The sequence below is a fragment of the Thunnus thynnus genome, chromosome 2, assembly GCF_963924715.1.
Source record: "Thunnus thynnus chromosome 2, fThuThy2.1, whole genome shotgun sequence".
Lineage (NCBI taxonomy): Eukaryota > Metazoa > Chordata > Actinopteri > Scombriformes > Scombridae > Thunnus > Thunnus thynnus.
The window spans coordinates 8,066,663-8,085,413 of NC_089518.1; the positions used below are offsets into that span (position 1 = coordinate 8,066,663).

Below are 18,751 nucleotides of genomic sequence, written 5' to 3' on the forward strand. Positions count from 1 at the left end.
AAACAGGAGCACTGGACCATCCTCAACGATGGCAGAGCCAGTCAAGTTCTGGATCCAGGAATATTGAGGATTTAGGAGTGATGAGTTATCAGATAAGGGGATTGGCATGCACGCTACGACTGCTCATTGTGATCTTTCGTCTTGGGATGAAAAATATATCACTTAATGTACAGCAGTTAGTCCGTGACCCACTAGACTCTGTGTTCTGTGTGATGTATTAACATCGCCTTGCCTCTGGGCAGAGTGCAAAACTAATTGCAGTTGCATATGCAGCTGACCTCATTCGGTCAGTAAGAAGTTATGCAAAAAAATGAAAAATAGTATATAATTATAATATTTAAATGAAAAGAATTTGCATATAAGTAGAATTTCAAAAGTGCAAATATAAAGGCCAATGTGCACAGCACAGTAGCCCAGTTACAGTTACCAGTAATGTATCTTTGTAAGCAAGTGAAAATTTCTATCCAGCTTGGAACCGGAAGTGTTTGCGATGTACAAACTCTAGAAGCTATCTGCTGGAAAGAAGAGACACATCGGGGTGACAGAACATATCATGATGTGTTCAGGTACCAGAAGTGCCGTTGATTCCAGTTAAATGATTTCAGGCCACAGATGATGATGTCCTCACTGGAAACAGATGTTAAACTTTGGTTGATTGTCTTGTTCCTGCTCCATGAACGGCAAACTCGTCATTATCTCTAATCACATGACAAAAGAGATCTGAGAATCGTATTTTTAGCACAAGAACAAACAGTTTGAACTGTACAAAGCATTATATAAAGAAGAAGCCCTGATATTTATTTTATGCTGACTGTTTAGTGGTAAGTAGGGGAGAAAATTATCATTTCAAATGCTCAGTTTTTGTCTTCTCTCTTCACAGGGAGTTTGAAACATTTCTGCTCCTGCAGTGGCCATGTTATATTCAAAGAGTAATGCAAAATGAATAGGACCACTTTACATTCCCAAAATACATAAGTAACAGGACTGGTCTTTATTTTATAATAGCAGAATAGGCTTTGTTCTTGTTCATTTGAGCTAAAAGTGTCATCATCATTTTTATGTAAGTATTGCAAATTATTTATTTAAAGGTGCAGTGTGCAGGATCTAGTGGCATCTAGAGGTGAGGTTGCAGATTGCAGCCGACTAAATATCCCTCCGCCTCCCCTTCCAAGTGTGTAGGAGAACCTACCCTCTCTAGAGCCAGTGTTTGGTTTGTCCTTTCTAGGCTACTGTAGAAACATGGCGGTGCAACATGGCGGCCTCCGTGGAAGAGGACCCGCTCCCTATGTAGATATAAAGGCTCATTCTAAGGTATTATACACTGATTAAAACATACTTATGAATATTATATTCTATCTCTGCCAAGTCTGTTCTGCTAGATGCCACTAAACTCTACACACTGCACCTTTAAAACAAAGCGGATCAAAACAGAGCAGCTTTTAATGAAAGATATACCGAGTGAACGACCATTTATCCTTTACGCTTTCAGAGCTTGATCTTTTTTTCCTTCTTGAAAAAGCAGCTGAGCTCATGTTGCCGAATCTCTGCCAGGAAACCAGACAGGCAAGACAAATAGATCCCTGCAGCCGCGCTCTCACCCCCTGACCAGGCGGGATGAGTTTGCCTGTCATGCCCTTGTGAGGAGAAGCCGGTGGCTGTCCTTCTGCCTGACAGACAAATGCGCCAGCCACCTGTCCACGCTGCAACACGCCTCACTTGTAACTATAAACTCTCTTCCTATCTCTATTGGAGAGCATGGTCTTTCAGTTTGAGAGCATGATTCACTGATTTCACATGCACATTTTGTAATTCTTTCCCTCAAAGCCCTGCCCTTGTACGTAAATAGCCCCTGCTTGCACTTAGAGTTGCTGCTCGTAGTGTATGCTTGTACTCAGACATATTGTTGCTCGCCCGGACTTCCTGTTCCAGCGTCAGCCTTCTCCTCACACTCAGGCTGTTTCTGTGAAACATCTGCTCTTTGATTTCTGCTCTGCTCCCCAATTTTTTGTGCAACAACCCTGTCAACATCCCCTGACCAAAAGAATGCCAGATGTAGTGTTGACCAGTGAAGTGATCCCTGCCTCCTCGTGGGCACGTTCGTTTTACTTGTGAGAACGTCCCGTACGGGCGGGTACTCTTTAACCAGGTTCATGCACTCCCGTCCTCCAGGGTTTTATTAAATATACTTCCTTTGCTTTCTTGTGCGACTATAAAAGGACAGTTCATGTATATAGCAGCACCTGTACTTATATAATAGTAGCTGTATGGCAGACCGTCGGTGTGCTGGAGGAGAAAACGACGTCCCCTTCATGACTCACGAGTCTCGCTGATCACCAAAGTCAAGGACCTCAAGTAAGTTTATTGTTTTAATGGTGCTGTTACTTCCTTCAGATTGAATATTTGTCATATTTGCGGCACAAGATACATCCATGATGATATGTTTGGCTTTCGAATGTTGTATGTTACGTGAACACTGTTGCTAGGCAACTAAAAAAAATGGACACCGCTGTATTTCTTTTTTTTAAATCTATATTTCATTGTTTAGGAACGCTAGCTAACACATGAAGACTTCAGTGAGCTATGAGCAGTGGTGAGGTCGTGTATTGTGTAGTTATATTGACTGTTGTCTTAATGTGTTAGCTAGCATTAGCTACTGCTGCTGTTGGTACTTTTCCCATTCCTAAACAATGGAATACAAGTTTTAAAAAAAAGAAACGCGGCAGCATCCTTTTATTTCAAAAGTCGCACAAGAAAGCAAGAGAGGTACATTTAATGAAGCCTTGGAGGGCGGGAGCAGATGAACCTGGTTAAAGAGTAACCACCCGTACGGGACGCTCTAAGAAGTAAAGCACACGCGCCCACAGAGAGGCAGGGATCATTTCATTGGTCAACACTACACCTGGCATGTTGCACAAAAAGTCAGAGAGCAAAAATTTGAGAGCAGATGTTTGATGAGATGCACAGACGCAGCCTGAGAGAGAAGAGCTGAAGCTGCAGCAGCAAATCTGTGCAAGCAACAATATATCTGAGCTGTTTAAATGTGAGGGCAGAGGTTTGAGGGAAAGAATTACAACACTCTTGAATAAAGATAGGAAATAATACCCCTGGTGATAGAATGAAAATATAACAGGAGGTTTTCCCCTTTGGCTGAATCTTACTGCAACCTGCTGTCTTCTTCTCCTTATACCTCCTCCTCCTCCTCTTCCTCCTTCTGCATCACATCTCTTGACAACCGAAGCTGTCCTCATGAAGCAGAATCATTCACAGATAAACTCATCTGTCCTTTCAAATCCTGTCTTCCCTCTGTTGTGGCTGTGCGATCAGATGCTGGGGGATCGATGGGCTGCTGGTTAGAAGACTCTTGCTTCACTCACTGTGAACTGAATGCTAATTATCAATTCAATCCAGCATCAGTGAGTAGCAGCGACCACTTCATCTGACAGTCTTCTCCTGGTTTTAATGGGCTAAGCATGAGCCAAATCTCTGAGACAGGAGTGTGTCTTGGTAAGGCCATGTTCAGGTAGACTCTTTGTAAATAATGTGTGACTTCCTCCAGAAAATACTCGTTCACACGTTGGTGCAGCAGCCCATTCATTCATCCTGGTTCAACATCTCTTGTCCTTTTGCTCTAAAAGCATATTTTAACAGGGAGTTAACTGAATTGTGAAAGCAAAGCACTTAACGTGGCAATTTTTCATCACTATATCATCAGTGTTATATATATATTATCCAGAGTGTTTATCCTCCGCTGCGACGGGGCGCTCAGGGTCCTGATGATGCAGATTAGCGTAGCAGGGTTTTAGTTGTGAGGATCCTTTATTGTGCTGTTTGACTGTGGATGGATGATACATTTTCTTCTTGATTAGTATTTTTAAGGAATAACCTGCATCACTTTAACACACTGACTGATACAACATAAGGTCATCATTTAGCTACGGATGCTCTGATCACACTTTTTCTCTCCTGAAGCCAATTCTGAGCTCCGTAATCGACTGATTTAAAGAACCAATCAGATACCAGAGGTATTTTTCCTTTTTGGCCAATACCCGATTTGTTTAATGAAATCAATACCAACACTGATACTGATTCAGTGGACCAAATCTGTAAAGTATATACATTTCCTGTTGAACACATCCTGTGTCAGGTAGGACGTCGGTGGGAAAAGGTTTGGTGTAGATAGTGTAGACTATGTGTTGGAAGAATTAACAGAAGAGCTGGAGAGTCAGCCTGAGCGATGGCTGTCACCTCGGCTTTACATAGAAAGGAAACAGGAGCTTGTTTGAAGTCAGTGAGTGTATTTCCACACCTTTAGCTAATAGCAAGAAACAACATAGCTTGGACCCATGTGTGAGCATGCAAGAGGACCACAAGGACTCCCAAATTTATCTGCAGCTGTGAGTGACAGTCGTTTGCGTTCTGTGTGTAAGGAGTGCTCACTAATCAGCCCCAAGTAAACAAATACTGTGTCTGAAATCACTGTGCTAGTGCACTTTATTTACTGTCCACTAGGGTTGTGCGATATGATGATATTAGATTGTGAATGATTAAAATGTCTCCACCATCGTGCTGTAGTGTACATCGAATCAGTTCAGCTCTGTGACGCTAGCAGGAGGCTAGCAGGAGGCTAGCAGGAGGCTAACAGGAAGCAGGAGGCTAGCAGGAGGCTAGCAGGAGGCTAGCAGGAGGCTAACAGGAGGCTAACAGGAAGCAGGAGGCTAGCAGGAGGCTAGCAGGAGGCTAGCAGGAGGCTAGCAGGAGGCTAACAGGAGGCTAACAGGAAGCAGGAGGCTAGCAGGAGGCTAGCAGGAGGCTAGCAGGAGGCTAAGGGGTCAGCATCAGTTGATATTAACAAACTTTATTTTACTTTTCATTTACAGTGTAAACAACAGAAATGAATAAGAATATATTTTTATCATGTTTGAAGACACTGATCTGATGATCACATGTTTCAGTTCTACATGAAACACAGTCAGTGACATAAACTGACAGTTATTCACTGAATAGCATTCGTGGAGCCTGCAGATGAAGGCAGGTGCGTTCCATTTTAAGTCTTCTGCTTCCCTTGGGCCCTGCCCCGGTAAGTCATCACCAGCGTAATGTAATATCAAGTGGCAAACAAGGGTAAGTGTAAGTAAAGTATAAGAAGTATGCACTATACAGTTTTGTGCCTTCACATGAAAGACAGAATTTTCTGTCCTGACCCGACCAGAGGAGACAATATCAAAACAAGAATCCACCACTTTAACTCCGCTTTTCTTATAACTCTTTTCTTTTGCCTTCTTCCAGAGTCGGAAACACGCCAATAAAGTGCGGCTGTATTACATGCTACATCCTGTGGATGGAGGCTGCCCTGCCAAGAAGCTCAGAACAGACAACGTAAGTCCGCTGTGAAATATACATGCTGTATGTTTCCCCACGGCCTCAGTAATCACTGAGCAACATGCACACATCAGTCTACAGCTGCCAGTCTCACATGGACACCTTTATTGTTAATGGATTTTCCTGCTTTTCCCAGAGCCGAGTGTCTTCATGACCCCCTACAGTCCCTCTGTGTCAGAACAGCTGACAGATAAACAGCAGTGCCATATTTCTAGACCAATGAACAATGCGACAGTGACGGTGCTGCTGTCGGATGCCAGGAGATGCCAACTTTTCATCAAACACAAAGACACATTGCTCGGTATCCGGCCCTCCCAGCCATGCCTGTCATATAAATTGAAAATACATGACGTGTTTGACAGACGCAATTATGTGGCCTGTCATTCCTTGTTCGATAAGCGTTTGGGTGGTTCTGTGTGCTGTTTGGTTAGTGTAGCCTTTACAGCTTGAAGCTACTTCTGTTCCTCTTTGTCTCCACTGGGGAAAGAAAAAAACATGGTTTTTACATCCACTTGCAGCTCAGCTCACACTCAGATAAGCATCATGGTGTTGAGATCTCACTGTCATTTTTATTCTGAGTTCCTTCAGAGTTGCAGGTTGGGGTGATAGAGGAGGTTAGGAGAGGCTGTAGTGGACACAATGGAGTGAGGGGACTCTCTGTTGTGGTTACTGGGGGGTTTTACTGGGAGCAGTCAGACTTCTCAACCAGATAAGGACACATGAAGGGATCCTGCCTCAGCTCAGCATCCAGTTTTACTGTTCTGTTTCTGTTTCACTGTGCGTTTTCCCATCGAACTCATCCTCTCTGGGTCTTTTTTTGTTCTCATCTCATCTCTGTTCCCCCTGTCGCATGCCTTCACTCATCTTTTTTCCTCCTGCCTCCTATTTTCCTTCCCTTTCCTCTAGTCTTCTGCTTGTCTGTCTTCATTTTTCTATTCCTAATCTCTTTCCTCCTACAATTCTCTCCTCCATTTCTATTTTTTCTTCCCCTTTCACCCTGCTCCTTTCATCCCTCCTCTGCTCATCTCTTCTCCTCCCTTTCTTTAGTCTTTTCCTATTTTATTTCCCCTCTACTCTCCTTTTATCTGACTTCCTGTCTAGGGCTGGGCAATATGGCAAAAATGCTATCTCTATTTTTTTTCCATATCAGTTTGATATCAATATATCAAAGTAAAAATGAAGTCAGTATTTCTGTCAAGTTAAAAGATTTCTGTAAGTTTAAAATTCAGAGTCGGAACAATTATGAGATTTGCATGAGCTGCAAACACAAAGTCTAAAAAAAATCAGTCAAATGAGTCAAACCCAAAATCACATCTTTTCACCTTCTGCCATAAAACATCATGTGATTTATCTATTGAAAGGGTCAAAACAGAGAAGAAGAGCAACGTTGCAGTTTGTTGCTGTTTGTTTCGAGGGATGGGTCTAACTTCTGATGTTTAACTGGAAGCGTTTTTGCTCAGTGTGCTTTATTGGATGGTAATTGTGAAAGAAGTGATGGAGAGCTGGTTGACCCAAAGTGCAGAACTTGTCAGGAGAACCAGGATGTCTTACGCAGCAACATTTATTGAAGCTTGATCAAGGAGAAACACTCAGTTCTGCAGTCTACTTCTGGACAAGAGTATTTAAATCCTCACTACCTCCAAATAAGGTTATTCTTCTCATGTCTATGCCTCTATTGGTTATTGAACTATAAACAAGACACTATGCTGGCTAACGTTAACTGAAGTCATGTAGTCTGTACACAGGTCCCTGAGAGGAGACCCACAGTAATCCTTCAGGTTTGACGCAGGTTCATGACAGAGTTTGTTTTTTTTTGGCCACTTCTGGGCAGCAGAAACACAACGCTGATATATCGTCACCTTTGAAGTTGATGTTGAACTTGTTTGCAAACGTTTGCCATTTCCACATCCAGCAGATATGGAGCAACATTATCTCTCATTTGGAGTCGTGTTTCTGTCCATCTGGTGAATTTACGTCCAATATTGACTCTCTTTTAGCTCTGTTTTTGGTCTCCACTGATTTGTGAGGGAAATATCTGGCTCTGTAGCTGCTAAATGCTCCATGACAATGTGTTCACCAGCTGATCACTAATTTGGTTTGTTTGTTGTTTGAAAACTGAAAACTGCTGCATGCTATCTGAAAGAACTGATGAGAGCCAAGAGACTCAACCAAAACAAACCAAAACAATGAGCTTAAAGACACTAAACAGCTCTGTAAAGTCCTGTCATGTTGTTTTGTGAATCCGTCACTATGGACGACCTGATATAAGCTGTTACATTTCCTCATTTATCCATTAAATTACTGTTGGGTTGTTGGGATGCAAATTTTAAGCAATTACTTTAACCCAAAGTTAGCTGCTTTAATAATCAATTATCAGTTATGTTATCAGAGTAGGCTACATTAGGAGATAAAAGAATAGATCAAGTTAACACCAGGTTACTCGAATGATAAACTAAATAACACAAAATTATGGAGCTCCCATCTGTCATTCAACAACTGGTTCAACAAAATCCAAAGTATTACACACAGCAAACAGCTGCACAACTTCCAGCTTCACTAGAGGACGTTAATTAGCTCTGACTACATGTGTTTGACAGATCTAACAATTAATTAACATTTAATCCAAATTGCTGTAGCCTTCAACAGTAAATAACCTGCAACATTATTGAATAAATATCAAACATGTTCCCCCAATAATCTACATACCTGATTTAGCTACATGATGGAGTGATGTGTGTTATTGACTGTAGCTAACGTTAGCCCAGCTGCTGGAAACAGCTGCTCAGCTGCAGCAGATGTCCTGGGGACGATCAATATGTCGCTCCGACTTCATCAGTCCATTTACTGCCACTGCTAAAATGCATTTATACTCAGAGTGGGAGAGTGTCACTTATACAGTTCATCACTTTTGTGTTGATTTTGTTGGAAGCATGTGTAATTACAGTCCTATCGTATGACACTCAGCTCTCAGCCTGCGTAAACTGAGCAGCTGCTTCTGTTGAAGATGCTAGTTTACCGTTAGCATGAGCCTCAGAAAGCTAAACCGGACAGCCACCAACAACTTCATCAACACGACACGGCGAGCAGAGTGAGGCAACGTTTGTCTTCCTCGGAGGAAGGAGGTGCGTTTATTTTACAGTTTGTGCGGCCAAACACAGCAGTAACTTCATACTGCAGCAAATCTACACAACATTTACACCACCCGTCCCTCATCTTCATCCCCTCCCCTCATTTTCACTAATCATTTTACTCCCTCCTGTTTTCATCCTCTTCCTCCCCTCAGCTCTTCTTTCATTTCCTCATCTCATTTTCTCCTTTTCTTCGACTCTTCCCAACTACACGTCCTTGTCTTGTCTTCTCTTCCTTTTCCCTCCTCAGATTTCCTCTACATAAGGTCCGTCTGTCAGTGTGTCTTTGATGTGTTTGTTTCTCCGAGACACAGGAGTCCACTCGATCTCCTGCCGGCGCTCCACTGATGCTTTTATCACTTGGGCTGAAACCATTTGGGATTCAGACCAAGTGAGCGATGAGTGATGTATGAACATGGACGTCACAGCTCATCATTCTTTCAATCTCTTTGTGTGTCCTATTACCTTCCTGTCATGCTACACAGGTACGACACACTGTTTGACCGTTTAATACACACTGTGGTTCTGTACTCTGTCACTTCATCGTCTCTTCTTTATGGTTGATATTATTGGTATTAGTTTGAAAAGGACATCATGGCACCACTGTGCTCCCAGTTTAAGCCTGGACAGGTTCATTTGTTGCACCTTTTCTCTCTCTTTCTTTGTCCTTATTTTTCCCGCCACAAAATACTGTTAACAGTAAAAATTATTCAGTGGTAGAGGAATGGTGCAGATCCTTAAAGGTATCCTGTGCACTTTTTGCCCACTAGTAGCAGTACAGAATAATGTTTTAATGTCCCCATTTTGTTTGTATCTTGTGCTCGCCAGGCTCCCCGGAGCAGCGCTGGGCTGTAAATGTGATTTTGGTGTAGAGGTCATGTGACACACACTTGCCCAAAAAGACTTTTTGCTTCTGAAGGACTTGCGACGCTGCAGAATGCTCCCTTTTACATGTAGGAAGAGTAGATAGTTACTTCATCAGGTACAGATGGATCACGGATGGCACCGGATGAAGAGTTAATGTAATAAAAATAATAAAATATTTTTAAAAAGGAGCATTTTAGTTTTACAGTGTTGTGAGTCTTTGGTAAACAGACAGTATCTGTGATTTCTTGGACTCGTGATATGAAAGATGTTCATTTTTTCTGCACACTGATTCCAAAAAAGACTTTTTCCCAAACACAATAATTATAAAAGAAGAGGCTATCAAGCAATGAGTGTTTCTGTGAGCATCACAAACTCCCTGAAACGACTCTTTTTATGATCAGAATTAAATGATCAGAACAGGAAGTCAGCCAGCTCAAAGTGACTCAGCACTTATCCTCAAAAGTCTGATATTTCCTCTACATGTATGAACCCAGTGAGCAACTTTCATCAGAATAAATAAACAGGCACCATCAGGAACTCTGTGTACAGTTTTATTAATACATTGATTATACCTGCACATGAGGATGTAACTTTCCAACCTCTCTACTCTCCTCCTTCTGTTTTCTTTCCCTCCCTCAGCTGTGTTATCTCTTCAATACTACTTCCTTCCTCACACGTCCTCTACAAAAGCTTGTTTTTGTCACTGTCTTGGACATCTGAGACACAAGAGACAGCACTCAGCTGATGCTTTTATCACTCAGATCAGCAGGGAACGAGGCAAGAAACTACTGGAAAATAAACATGGATGTAAACAATGCTTCAAAATATTCAAATGAATATTATAAGTATTAATGAATCAATGTGTAAGCTGCATTTTAATATTATATCTGGTAAAACTGAATAAATGTTGTGCAGTATTTCCTTTGAGATGTAGAAGTATAAAGCAGCAGATAGTTTCTAGCACTGCAGCATTCAAAGCACACCGGACACTAAACAGTTAATAAGGAACATATTCATGCAGAGTGATTCAGAATTGTGCCTGAGGTGAAAGCAGTTGTATTTATTGTATTTTTTTCCTCTGTGGCAGATAGTATTAGTCCAGCTGCTCTCAATATCAAAGCTGTTAGTATTTTGTGTATCGCTGTCAGGTAGATTCTGTGTCTGCTTTGTACCTGCTGTGTTAACAGAGATGGCAGACAAATCGCTTTCTACATGGATACAGTTGTTTCCCCAGCATCTCTGTCCGTACTGCAGCATCACTGAGCAGAGGAGTGAACAGGAAAAGAGCTTTCCAGCCTGGTTCATGTGAGGTGACCTTGATGGCTTGTGTCATTTAAAGGCCTTGGTGTGTGTGAGGGCAGAGCTCAGGGTTTTCCTGCAAGTCTATGTTGTAAAGGTCTAGAAAGCGCTTAGAATAAGTAAGACAACAAAAACATACACAGTGGATACACATCGTCACGCCATGTTTTACTACCTCGTACTCAATGACTACAGTAAGATGATTAATACAAAAGACTGAACATTTGTTTAAGAGATTTCTGCTTTTCAAAACTGAGATAAAACATGTCTACTCCCTGCACATAGTTGATCATTCCTGCTGATTTTAGTATCCAGTAAGCAGCTGATTATGTGTGAGGTTGTCCTGGAGACGGTGGGAAATATCTGTCATAAGAGTCCTATGCTAGGAAAAGACAGACATGCTGTGGAAATTCATCACTTCCTGCTATTAAATGAGACGTTCGTAATCATTTCAGTCAAGAAAAATGATTACAACAGATGAGAGGCACATATTAGCTCTCAATCCAATAATCCAGTGGCTTTTCATACAACGTTAAACTGACATATGCAGCAACACACTATTGATTGTCTCATGCACATGGTGACATTGAGGTTGCCAATATAAATATACACTTCACAAAGAAGTGTTCATAAAGGTCTTCACTCTGCAGTGTTGCATGTTGTACTGTAGGATGCTCTGCGTAGGTTGCATGTGCATGATTAACAGGCTGCAGGTAGGAAGTTATACTGTACACCTAAAGCAAACAACTTCTTACCACTTAGTCAGAAGGAAGATTTTTAGCCACGTCAGCGTTAGAAACGGCTGTTAGTAGTGGTGTAACAGAACGTAGTTGATCTGTGATCCGTACGGATTAACTGCAAAATGTAACGTCTCATTTAAGACAAACTGCTGTAAGTACAAGTCATGGACAGACAGCATGTCACCAAACCAGCATCTAACGGGTTCGAAGTGACATTCGTGTCATGTTAACCTGCTGTTTAACGTGCTGCAGCTGAGCAGCTAATTAGCTACCATAGCTAGCTGCTAACTGACGTTAGCGGTGAATGTTTGTTTGGTGGCTCATTTAACGAGCTGCAGGATAAGACGTGTGTTCATGATTGTAAGTTATCATCAAGTTCTGATGATGATGATGTGGACACAGGTTGTTGTTTGATTCACTACCTTGTTTAAAGGAGGAGATCAGGCCTCATATTGTAATCTAATATAACAATTGAGCATTAAATATTTTATATATATTAGGATTTTATTTAAACATTAGACATCTTGAATGTTGTTTTCATTTGAGACTACAAAGTGTTTTACAGAATATATGGAAAGCAGTGTTTTATTTGTTTCCCTCCTTTTTTTTCGCTGATCTGAAAATTGATCCGATCTGTGACTGAAATCCATGATATGTTCTGAACCTTGAGTTGTTTTTGTGCAGCCATGCTTGATTGTAACTCAGTGAAGGCTCAGATGTGCTCGTTTCAGGACCTTTTGCATTTGATCTGAGCTTCCAGACTAACTGTTGAGGATGTAGCAGCTTCATGTACAGATGTTTCCCAAATTGTCCTTGACTGACAAATTGAAGCATAAGAAAACTCTACTAATGGGATTAGGTCACTGACCTGCCTGTAAGCTTATTGAATAGATCAGGGTGCATTAAATTTGCCTTAGGATGTATTTCATTTCAGAGGTTAACATGATTTGTCTTTGGTATTTTAGGATTAGAGGTCCAGTGGGACTGGTGGATGTATCTGGGGAATCACAACTTAAATTCAATGCATATGCAGCCAGTTTGGGATTTTTCTTCAGGCTTTTTTTCTCTATATTTAGCTAAACTTTACATATTTATCTAAAGTTTACTTGTGTGTCTGCAGTGGTTTACAGTAAAAATCATCACAGTTGACACCACAGTGAATGTAGTGCTTGTAACGAGATGCCATCAGGACAGCGACCATCACATTCTCCCATAGAGACGAGCTCCCTCCCACTCTCACCAATCAGCTCGCTAACAGGCATGTGAACCTCTGTAGGATGACAACAGAAGAGTCTCGGGGTCGTGTAGCTCCGTGCTGAATCCTATCAAGTGTGAGAGCCAGGGGAGGAGTTTGGAGCTGATAAAACAACTCCTTTGAGCTTTACTGCCATTCAAATGAAATCAAGCTTGGGGTTAATATGTGTTCCAGGAGAGACAGAAGGCTCCTGTTTCACTGGGAGGAGAGGGAACTGGGGCTGAGTAACGTTGGGGGTTTGGACTGAGAGCGAAGTAGAGAACCATCCTTCGCTCTTCTCTGCTGCAGCTGCTCAGCTTCCCTCTGGGAGCTCACTGTCTGCAGTCTCTTGATCTGTTGTGTGTCATCTATTATGCATTTAGATCATGACGATGAGTTCAGTTTTACACCCAATATTTTACAGTGCATACATTAACGTTAAAAGTGGATCTTTGGGGTCCAAGAGAAGGTCACTGAGTAATCAAATGAAGGGCTAAATTGAGTTAAAACTGCCATCAGTCTGTCCACTTATTTGGCCCTGGAGAGTAACTGAGAAGATTGCTATTAAGTTTCTTTGGTTAGTGTAAAACTGTGAGCGGTTTGAGTTATTTCAAGCATTCAGGAGTAAAAGTCGTGTCGATTTTCTGCACAGGAAATGTTTGGTGATTTGAACACATCCACGTCTCGGATCATCAGTACAAAAGATGACCAAGATACAAGCATGTGTGTATAAAAACATGAGGATGAAGGTTAACTACTTTTCATTTGCTGCTGTTGGACAGCAAAAGTAAAAAACGGGATAAATCGTTCAGCAGTTTGAATCATTTTGGATTCTCAGTTTGGGTTCAGTAATTATGACACAGCTCTGGTTTGCACCTCTTACTGCCTCTGAGGCTGCGTCACATGGCTTTAGTATTTAAGAGATCAGTATGCTTCATGCTACCTCTCTGACACTGGCATTGCAATAGCTGCGTCTGACAATTTCTGTTACTTTCTGAGTCCGACGACCCAACAAGCGCAGCCTTCTCTTGCACCGACTGGCCGGATGTGTGCAGGTCAGAGAGAAGACAGGGTTTTAACTTCCCTCTTAAATTATCTTTTCATTCTGCACACACAGCTTTTTGCTTTACTTTTCATGTTTAAGGACCAAGTGAAACACCATTTATGCCTTGTGATGTTATCCCTGTTTGTATGATTCAAATTTTCACTCCCAAGAAGGTGAAGCCTTTTGATTTCAGTGAACTTTCCTCAGTACAAACGGTTTTATAAGCGCTGCTGGGAAGGCTCTAGGAGTAGCCTACTGCAAAGACTTTAGTCTTGTTAAAGTAAGGAGTAACAAACCTCCTCTATCTGCTATAAAACCATCTTAAACTTCTAAAGCCTCCTACCTTACTGCAGTTTGGCCTTTCTCAGTATTGAAACTGTGCAACGAAATTTGTGATCAAACCAGGAACAACCTCACACATTGTTTCTTCTTTGTTTTTTCAAGTGTCACTATAAATCTATGTTGGGTCTGCAGTCTGACCTTAGGCCCTCAGTAAAAGGGCACATTGCCTTGATGGGAGAGGGCTCCACTTAAACTATACAGATGTGATGCGACCAGGCTGTGCTTATAAGGTGGCACTGTCTAAAAATACACTCAGCAGCACCGCCTCCAGAGCCTGTGAGAGTGCGTACGGCCTGGCATGGCCCGGCGTCTGGACCTGGTTGAGCTGATGGCATCTGACAACTGTACACGCTGCTGGTCATGCTAGTTGCTGTGATAACCTGCTCTCATGCAGGGGGGAGGGGCTGTCAGTCAACTAGTACTATATGTTCTCGGGGTCTTGCAGCCATGGGGACTAAGATTGTACATTAGAAAACAAGTTAGATTATTATTTTTTTGCTAATGCATGAACTGCTGAACAGAATCCTGGTGATAGTCTGAAAGAAAATAATCAAACCTGTAAGACAAACAATGAAAGAAACATAAACCAGCATGGAGGCTGCAGTTTTTCCTGTTGGAGACGTTTTCAGTGTCGCTGGTTTCTCATTTGTCACTGCAGTTCTTTTAGTCTTCTGTTCTAATGTTTCGACAGCCGCCGGGGCCCCATTTAAATCTTTTTTTATGCAAATGATGAAATAGCTGTGTGAGAATTGCACATTTCAGCAAAACGTCCTTAGCAATGCTAACAAGTTTTCCGCTGCCAAGTGTGTAGGAGAACCTATGGTGCCAGTGTTTGGTTTGTCCATTCTGGGCTACGGTAGAAACATGGCGGTGCAACATGGCGGGCTCTGTGGTAGATATAAAGGGTTCATTCTAAGGTAATGAAAACACAACAATTCTTATTTTCAGGTGATTATACACAACTTCAAACATACTTATGAATATTATATTCCATTTCTGCTGAGTCTGTTCCGCTAGATGCCTCTAAACTCTACGCACTGCACCTTTAATAGGAAGTAATAGTGATTTATTAAACATGTGATGAAATGATGGATCCAATAATTGATTTTGTTTGTAATTGAGTTTGTTGAAAGAAAAATGATCTGACAGGTTTGACAGTCATTTGATATAAATACCAAACAGCTTCTCAGATGATCACAGAACGCCACTTTTAAACATCGGCTCCCAGGAACCATCACAGCTTTGTTTCTGCAGATGTTTTCATCCATCTCAGTATAAAATCTTTGTTGTAGACACCCATTAAAATGCAGACTATGTTTAGATGGTGCCTTGGATGCTTTGCATCCCCAGGGTTCTGCCCACACTAATATGGAAATGGTAGTCATCACATTACACCAGCATAGGAGGAGACTTCAGTCTCCCACACTGCTGCATAAGTAGAGGCAGCAGATGGCTACAGATCATGGTATTGATTGGTTTGGCACATCTAAGAGCAGCACTTCATGTCAGATTTGCACCAGATTAGTCTTAGACTAATCGTGTGTCCTACACATACTTGAAGATTAATAAAAGCCAATTTTCTGAAGAAATACATGAGCTTTTGGCAAATTAGCTCTTCCAGTGACTTACAGTCACAAAAGATTTACACAGTGCTTCAACTGCAGCATGGACCACAAATGAGTAAGAGAGGTTGGTTTTTAAGAGAAATGCTGATTTTAATTCTTGCAGCAGCTTAAAGGGTGAAAACTTAACAAAAATAATTGTTCTTTCCATCAATAATAGCCGTCAGCAGCCCTTCAACAGCACTTAAACCCAGAACTGCTCCCATGGAGCTGCTCACTGGTCACCAGTAGAAGACTGACTCTACAGCCATGCTAGCAGTACATGCTCAGAGTGACAATGCTAACATGTTTATGTTTAGCAGGTAGCATGTTAGTAGACAGCTAATAGCACCATCCTGAGGGGAACTTGATTATCTGTGCCAGTAGCTGTCAAGATAGAAACGTCAGCCTCATGGTGGCGCTAGAGGGAAAGTCAGGTAATTTGTATACATGGTTTAGGAATGAAATTTTGTTGTAATCAACTCCTACTGGTTGTAGGAGTTGAAATATTTAACTGGATTAGTGACAACTTGACTGGTTGTGCTGGATGAAAAGTCGAGATCTTCTGGGTTTGAACAAAATGTAGAAAATGTAGAAAATGTAACAGTGATCCATCCAACAGACCCTTCTCATGGCAGACATTTTGACTTGTCAGGTGGAATTAATAACTTTAAAGATGGCTGTATTGGTTTAAGGTGAACAGTGCTCATTCACTGACATGGCTTACTGGGACAATGAATGGAGTGGAGATATTGTTATTGATATTATTTACACCTTAATCTCATGCCTGGTCCTTTACTTTTACAGATCACTGGCAGCACTTCTGTCCCATCACCACTGACACCTCCAGTTATTCTCCACCTGTCTCTAACCCACACACAAAATCCCTTTCTTCTTTGCATTATATGTTGCGTTTTCTAATCAATGCACAATTTAGCACTTTGTCAAGCAGAAGTAATAACCATTATAAATGTTCACGTGTGCAGACTTGCGCAGTCGGTCGGCTGGTGCTGGTCTTCGCCTGTCAGTTTGTTCAACTGCCAGTTTCCATTAAATCAGGCCTCCAGCGTTGCCACTGGATCCCGATGGAGAGACGGGGCAGTCGTACTGGAGATGGCACAGGTGTACCGCGCTGCCTTGACTGAATAAGAAGTGACTGCAGTCTTATGCTTCGTTGCCTCGACCTCTCCTTGAGCAACATCCAACAGATTGCACACTTGACGCACACACACTTCTAGCAAGTACACACACTTCTTATATGTAGCATGTTTGCACACAATCTGTGGTGTGGTTGTGTGGTTGTGTTGGCCGGGGAGCATCAGGCACAGGAAAAACAGCTTCTGGAGCTTTAAGTTCAGAGTGAGATCGCATGCAAAAAGCTGGAACTGTAGGAGGAGTTGCAGCTTGAAATACTGCTGGCATGCAGTGACTATTAAGATAAGGTAACATACGGTGGCTCTCATGATCCCTCAGAGGAAATATACTGTATGTTGGTGCCACTGCCAAAACTACACCAAATAGTAGCAATACCCACATTTGGAGAACAAACATTTAAAATATTACAATACTAAGTATTACTGTACAAAGTCAAGTGCATGAATTGGTACAATAGTACACACTGAAACACAGAAGTGAATAAGAAGAAATGTCTGCAGGAGTAAATCAAGACAAATGTGATGCATAACATGAGAAGAATAGAATCAGATCTACAAATGGCCTGACTGTGCATAAAGTGCCCAGCTATGCTATTACTCAATCATGCCACAATATATGTGCAGACTACACACATTTGCATATTCGCATTACCACTTGTTCAGCATTTAAACAGCAGATGGAGGCAGCACCTGTACAGGACATACTGGATTATCTGTCTCATGTATCTTTGTTTCTACTCTTATGAATTTCATGTCAGGTTGCACAACACAAACAAAGATATGGACAGATATTATGAACAAAAACAGAAAAAAAAGGAAAATTAGACTGAAATCCTGCATGTCAATAAGATCAATATGGTGGATGTTTGTGTTTCTTCTGGAAAAATTCTAAGGATAATGAAAAATATAGTGTTATCGCTATATGCATATGATTATTGAGCCAGCCAATATGATTATTGGCTCAATGATTATTGAGCCAGTCTCTCTACTAGAGAGACGTGTCCGTCAGTTAGAGCAGCTTTGTTCAACCAGGGTTACTGTAGATGTGATGGGCGCTAGCTGTAGCCCTGCTAATGTTAGCACTAGCCTAGCCTAGTCTGGGTTCCCTGTTTACCCGGGGACAGGCTCCGACATAGAGGCTAATGTGAGGACATCCACTTCATTCACCGGTAGCTCAGACGGTGCTCTGGGCGCATGTGCTTTGACGTGCAAGCCAAAAACTGAAGACTGATTGGCTGTTGCTTGGTTTATTTCTGCTGTGTGTAGATCTGTCCATATCCAAAGTCTATCATCGTAATCAACATAACTTTTGTTGTGATCCTGTATCGAGACTGTTTTATTGCCTGGCTCTACATCGTAGTTTGGCGAGGCAAATTATTTAGTTGAATATTCGCGTCTGTTTCCTTAATTTTACTCATTGATTATGTGCTTCTTTCTGGCTCGCACGACAGCTGTGTTGGAAGAAACAGTGGTTGTGTCTTTATAGTTTCCAGTAATCTTAAACTCTGATCCTAGTTTGTCTGTATTCATGGCCTCATAGGAAGACGATGGGCTTTAAGATTAAACATGTCAGTCTGCACAGCCGTAACATTATTCTGTAGCATGAACGGCTTTTGAGTTTTCATGAAGTTAAAGATTTGCTCTGAACTCTGTTGTGTTCTGCTCACATAGTTTATAGAGACATTTTCCTGGAAACAAAGCTTTAAATCTCACTTCATCTGTATTGTGTGACATTTAAAAAAAGGACACTTAAATATCGCTGTAAGACTGAACACTGTTAGATAAATGCACATAGAATATAGTGCACAATGCTGAATACAAGTAAAGGCACCTCAGAGTCTTAGATATTATATATATGTATTATCAAATGTTTCCCAAGAACTGAAGTGTCAATCCTCTGCCAACTGAAAAATGAACAGAGGAGAGGATGAAGCCTTCTTTCCTCCCTAACTTCCACTCTTT

General features: G+C 41.6%; 1 protein-coding gene across 2 annotated transcripts in view; it reads left to right on the forward strand.

Moving 5' to 3' along the window:
* The window catches only part of zmat4a (zinc finger, matrin-type 4a), a 133,614-nt gene that overhangs the window by 48,800 nt on the left and 66,063 nt on the right, over positions 1-18,751 (forward strand). Inside the window, exons 1-2 of one of the 2 annotated variants that reach the window (XM_067601750.1) lie at positions 4,203-4,394; positions 5,287-5,376. In XM_067601750.1, the coding sequence (XP_067457851.1) occupies positions 4,344-4,394; positions 5,287-5,376 (141 nt within the window). In that variant the 5' untranslated portion in view covers positions 4,203-4,343. Of the gene's footprint in view, positions 1-4,202; positions 4,395-5,286; positions 5,377-18,751 lie in introns of those variants that run through there. The other variant, XM_067601742.1, reaches the window with a different exon arrangement.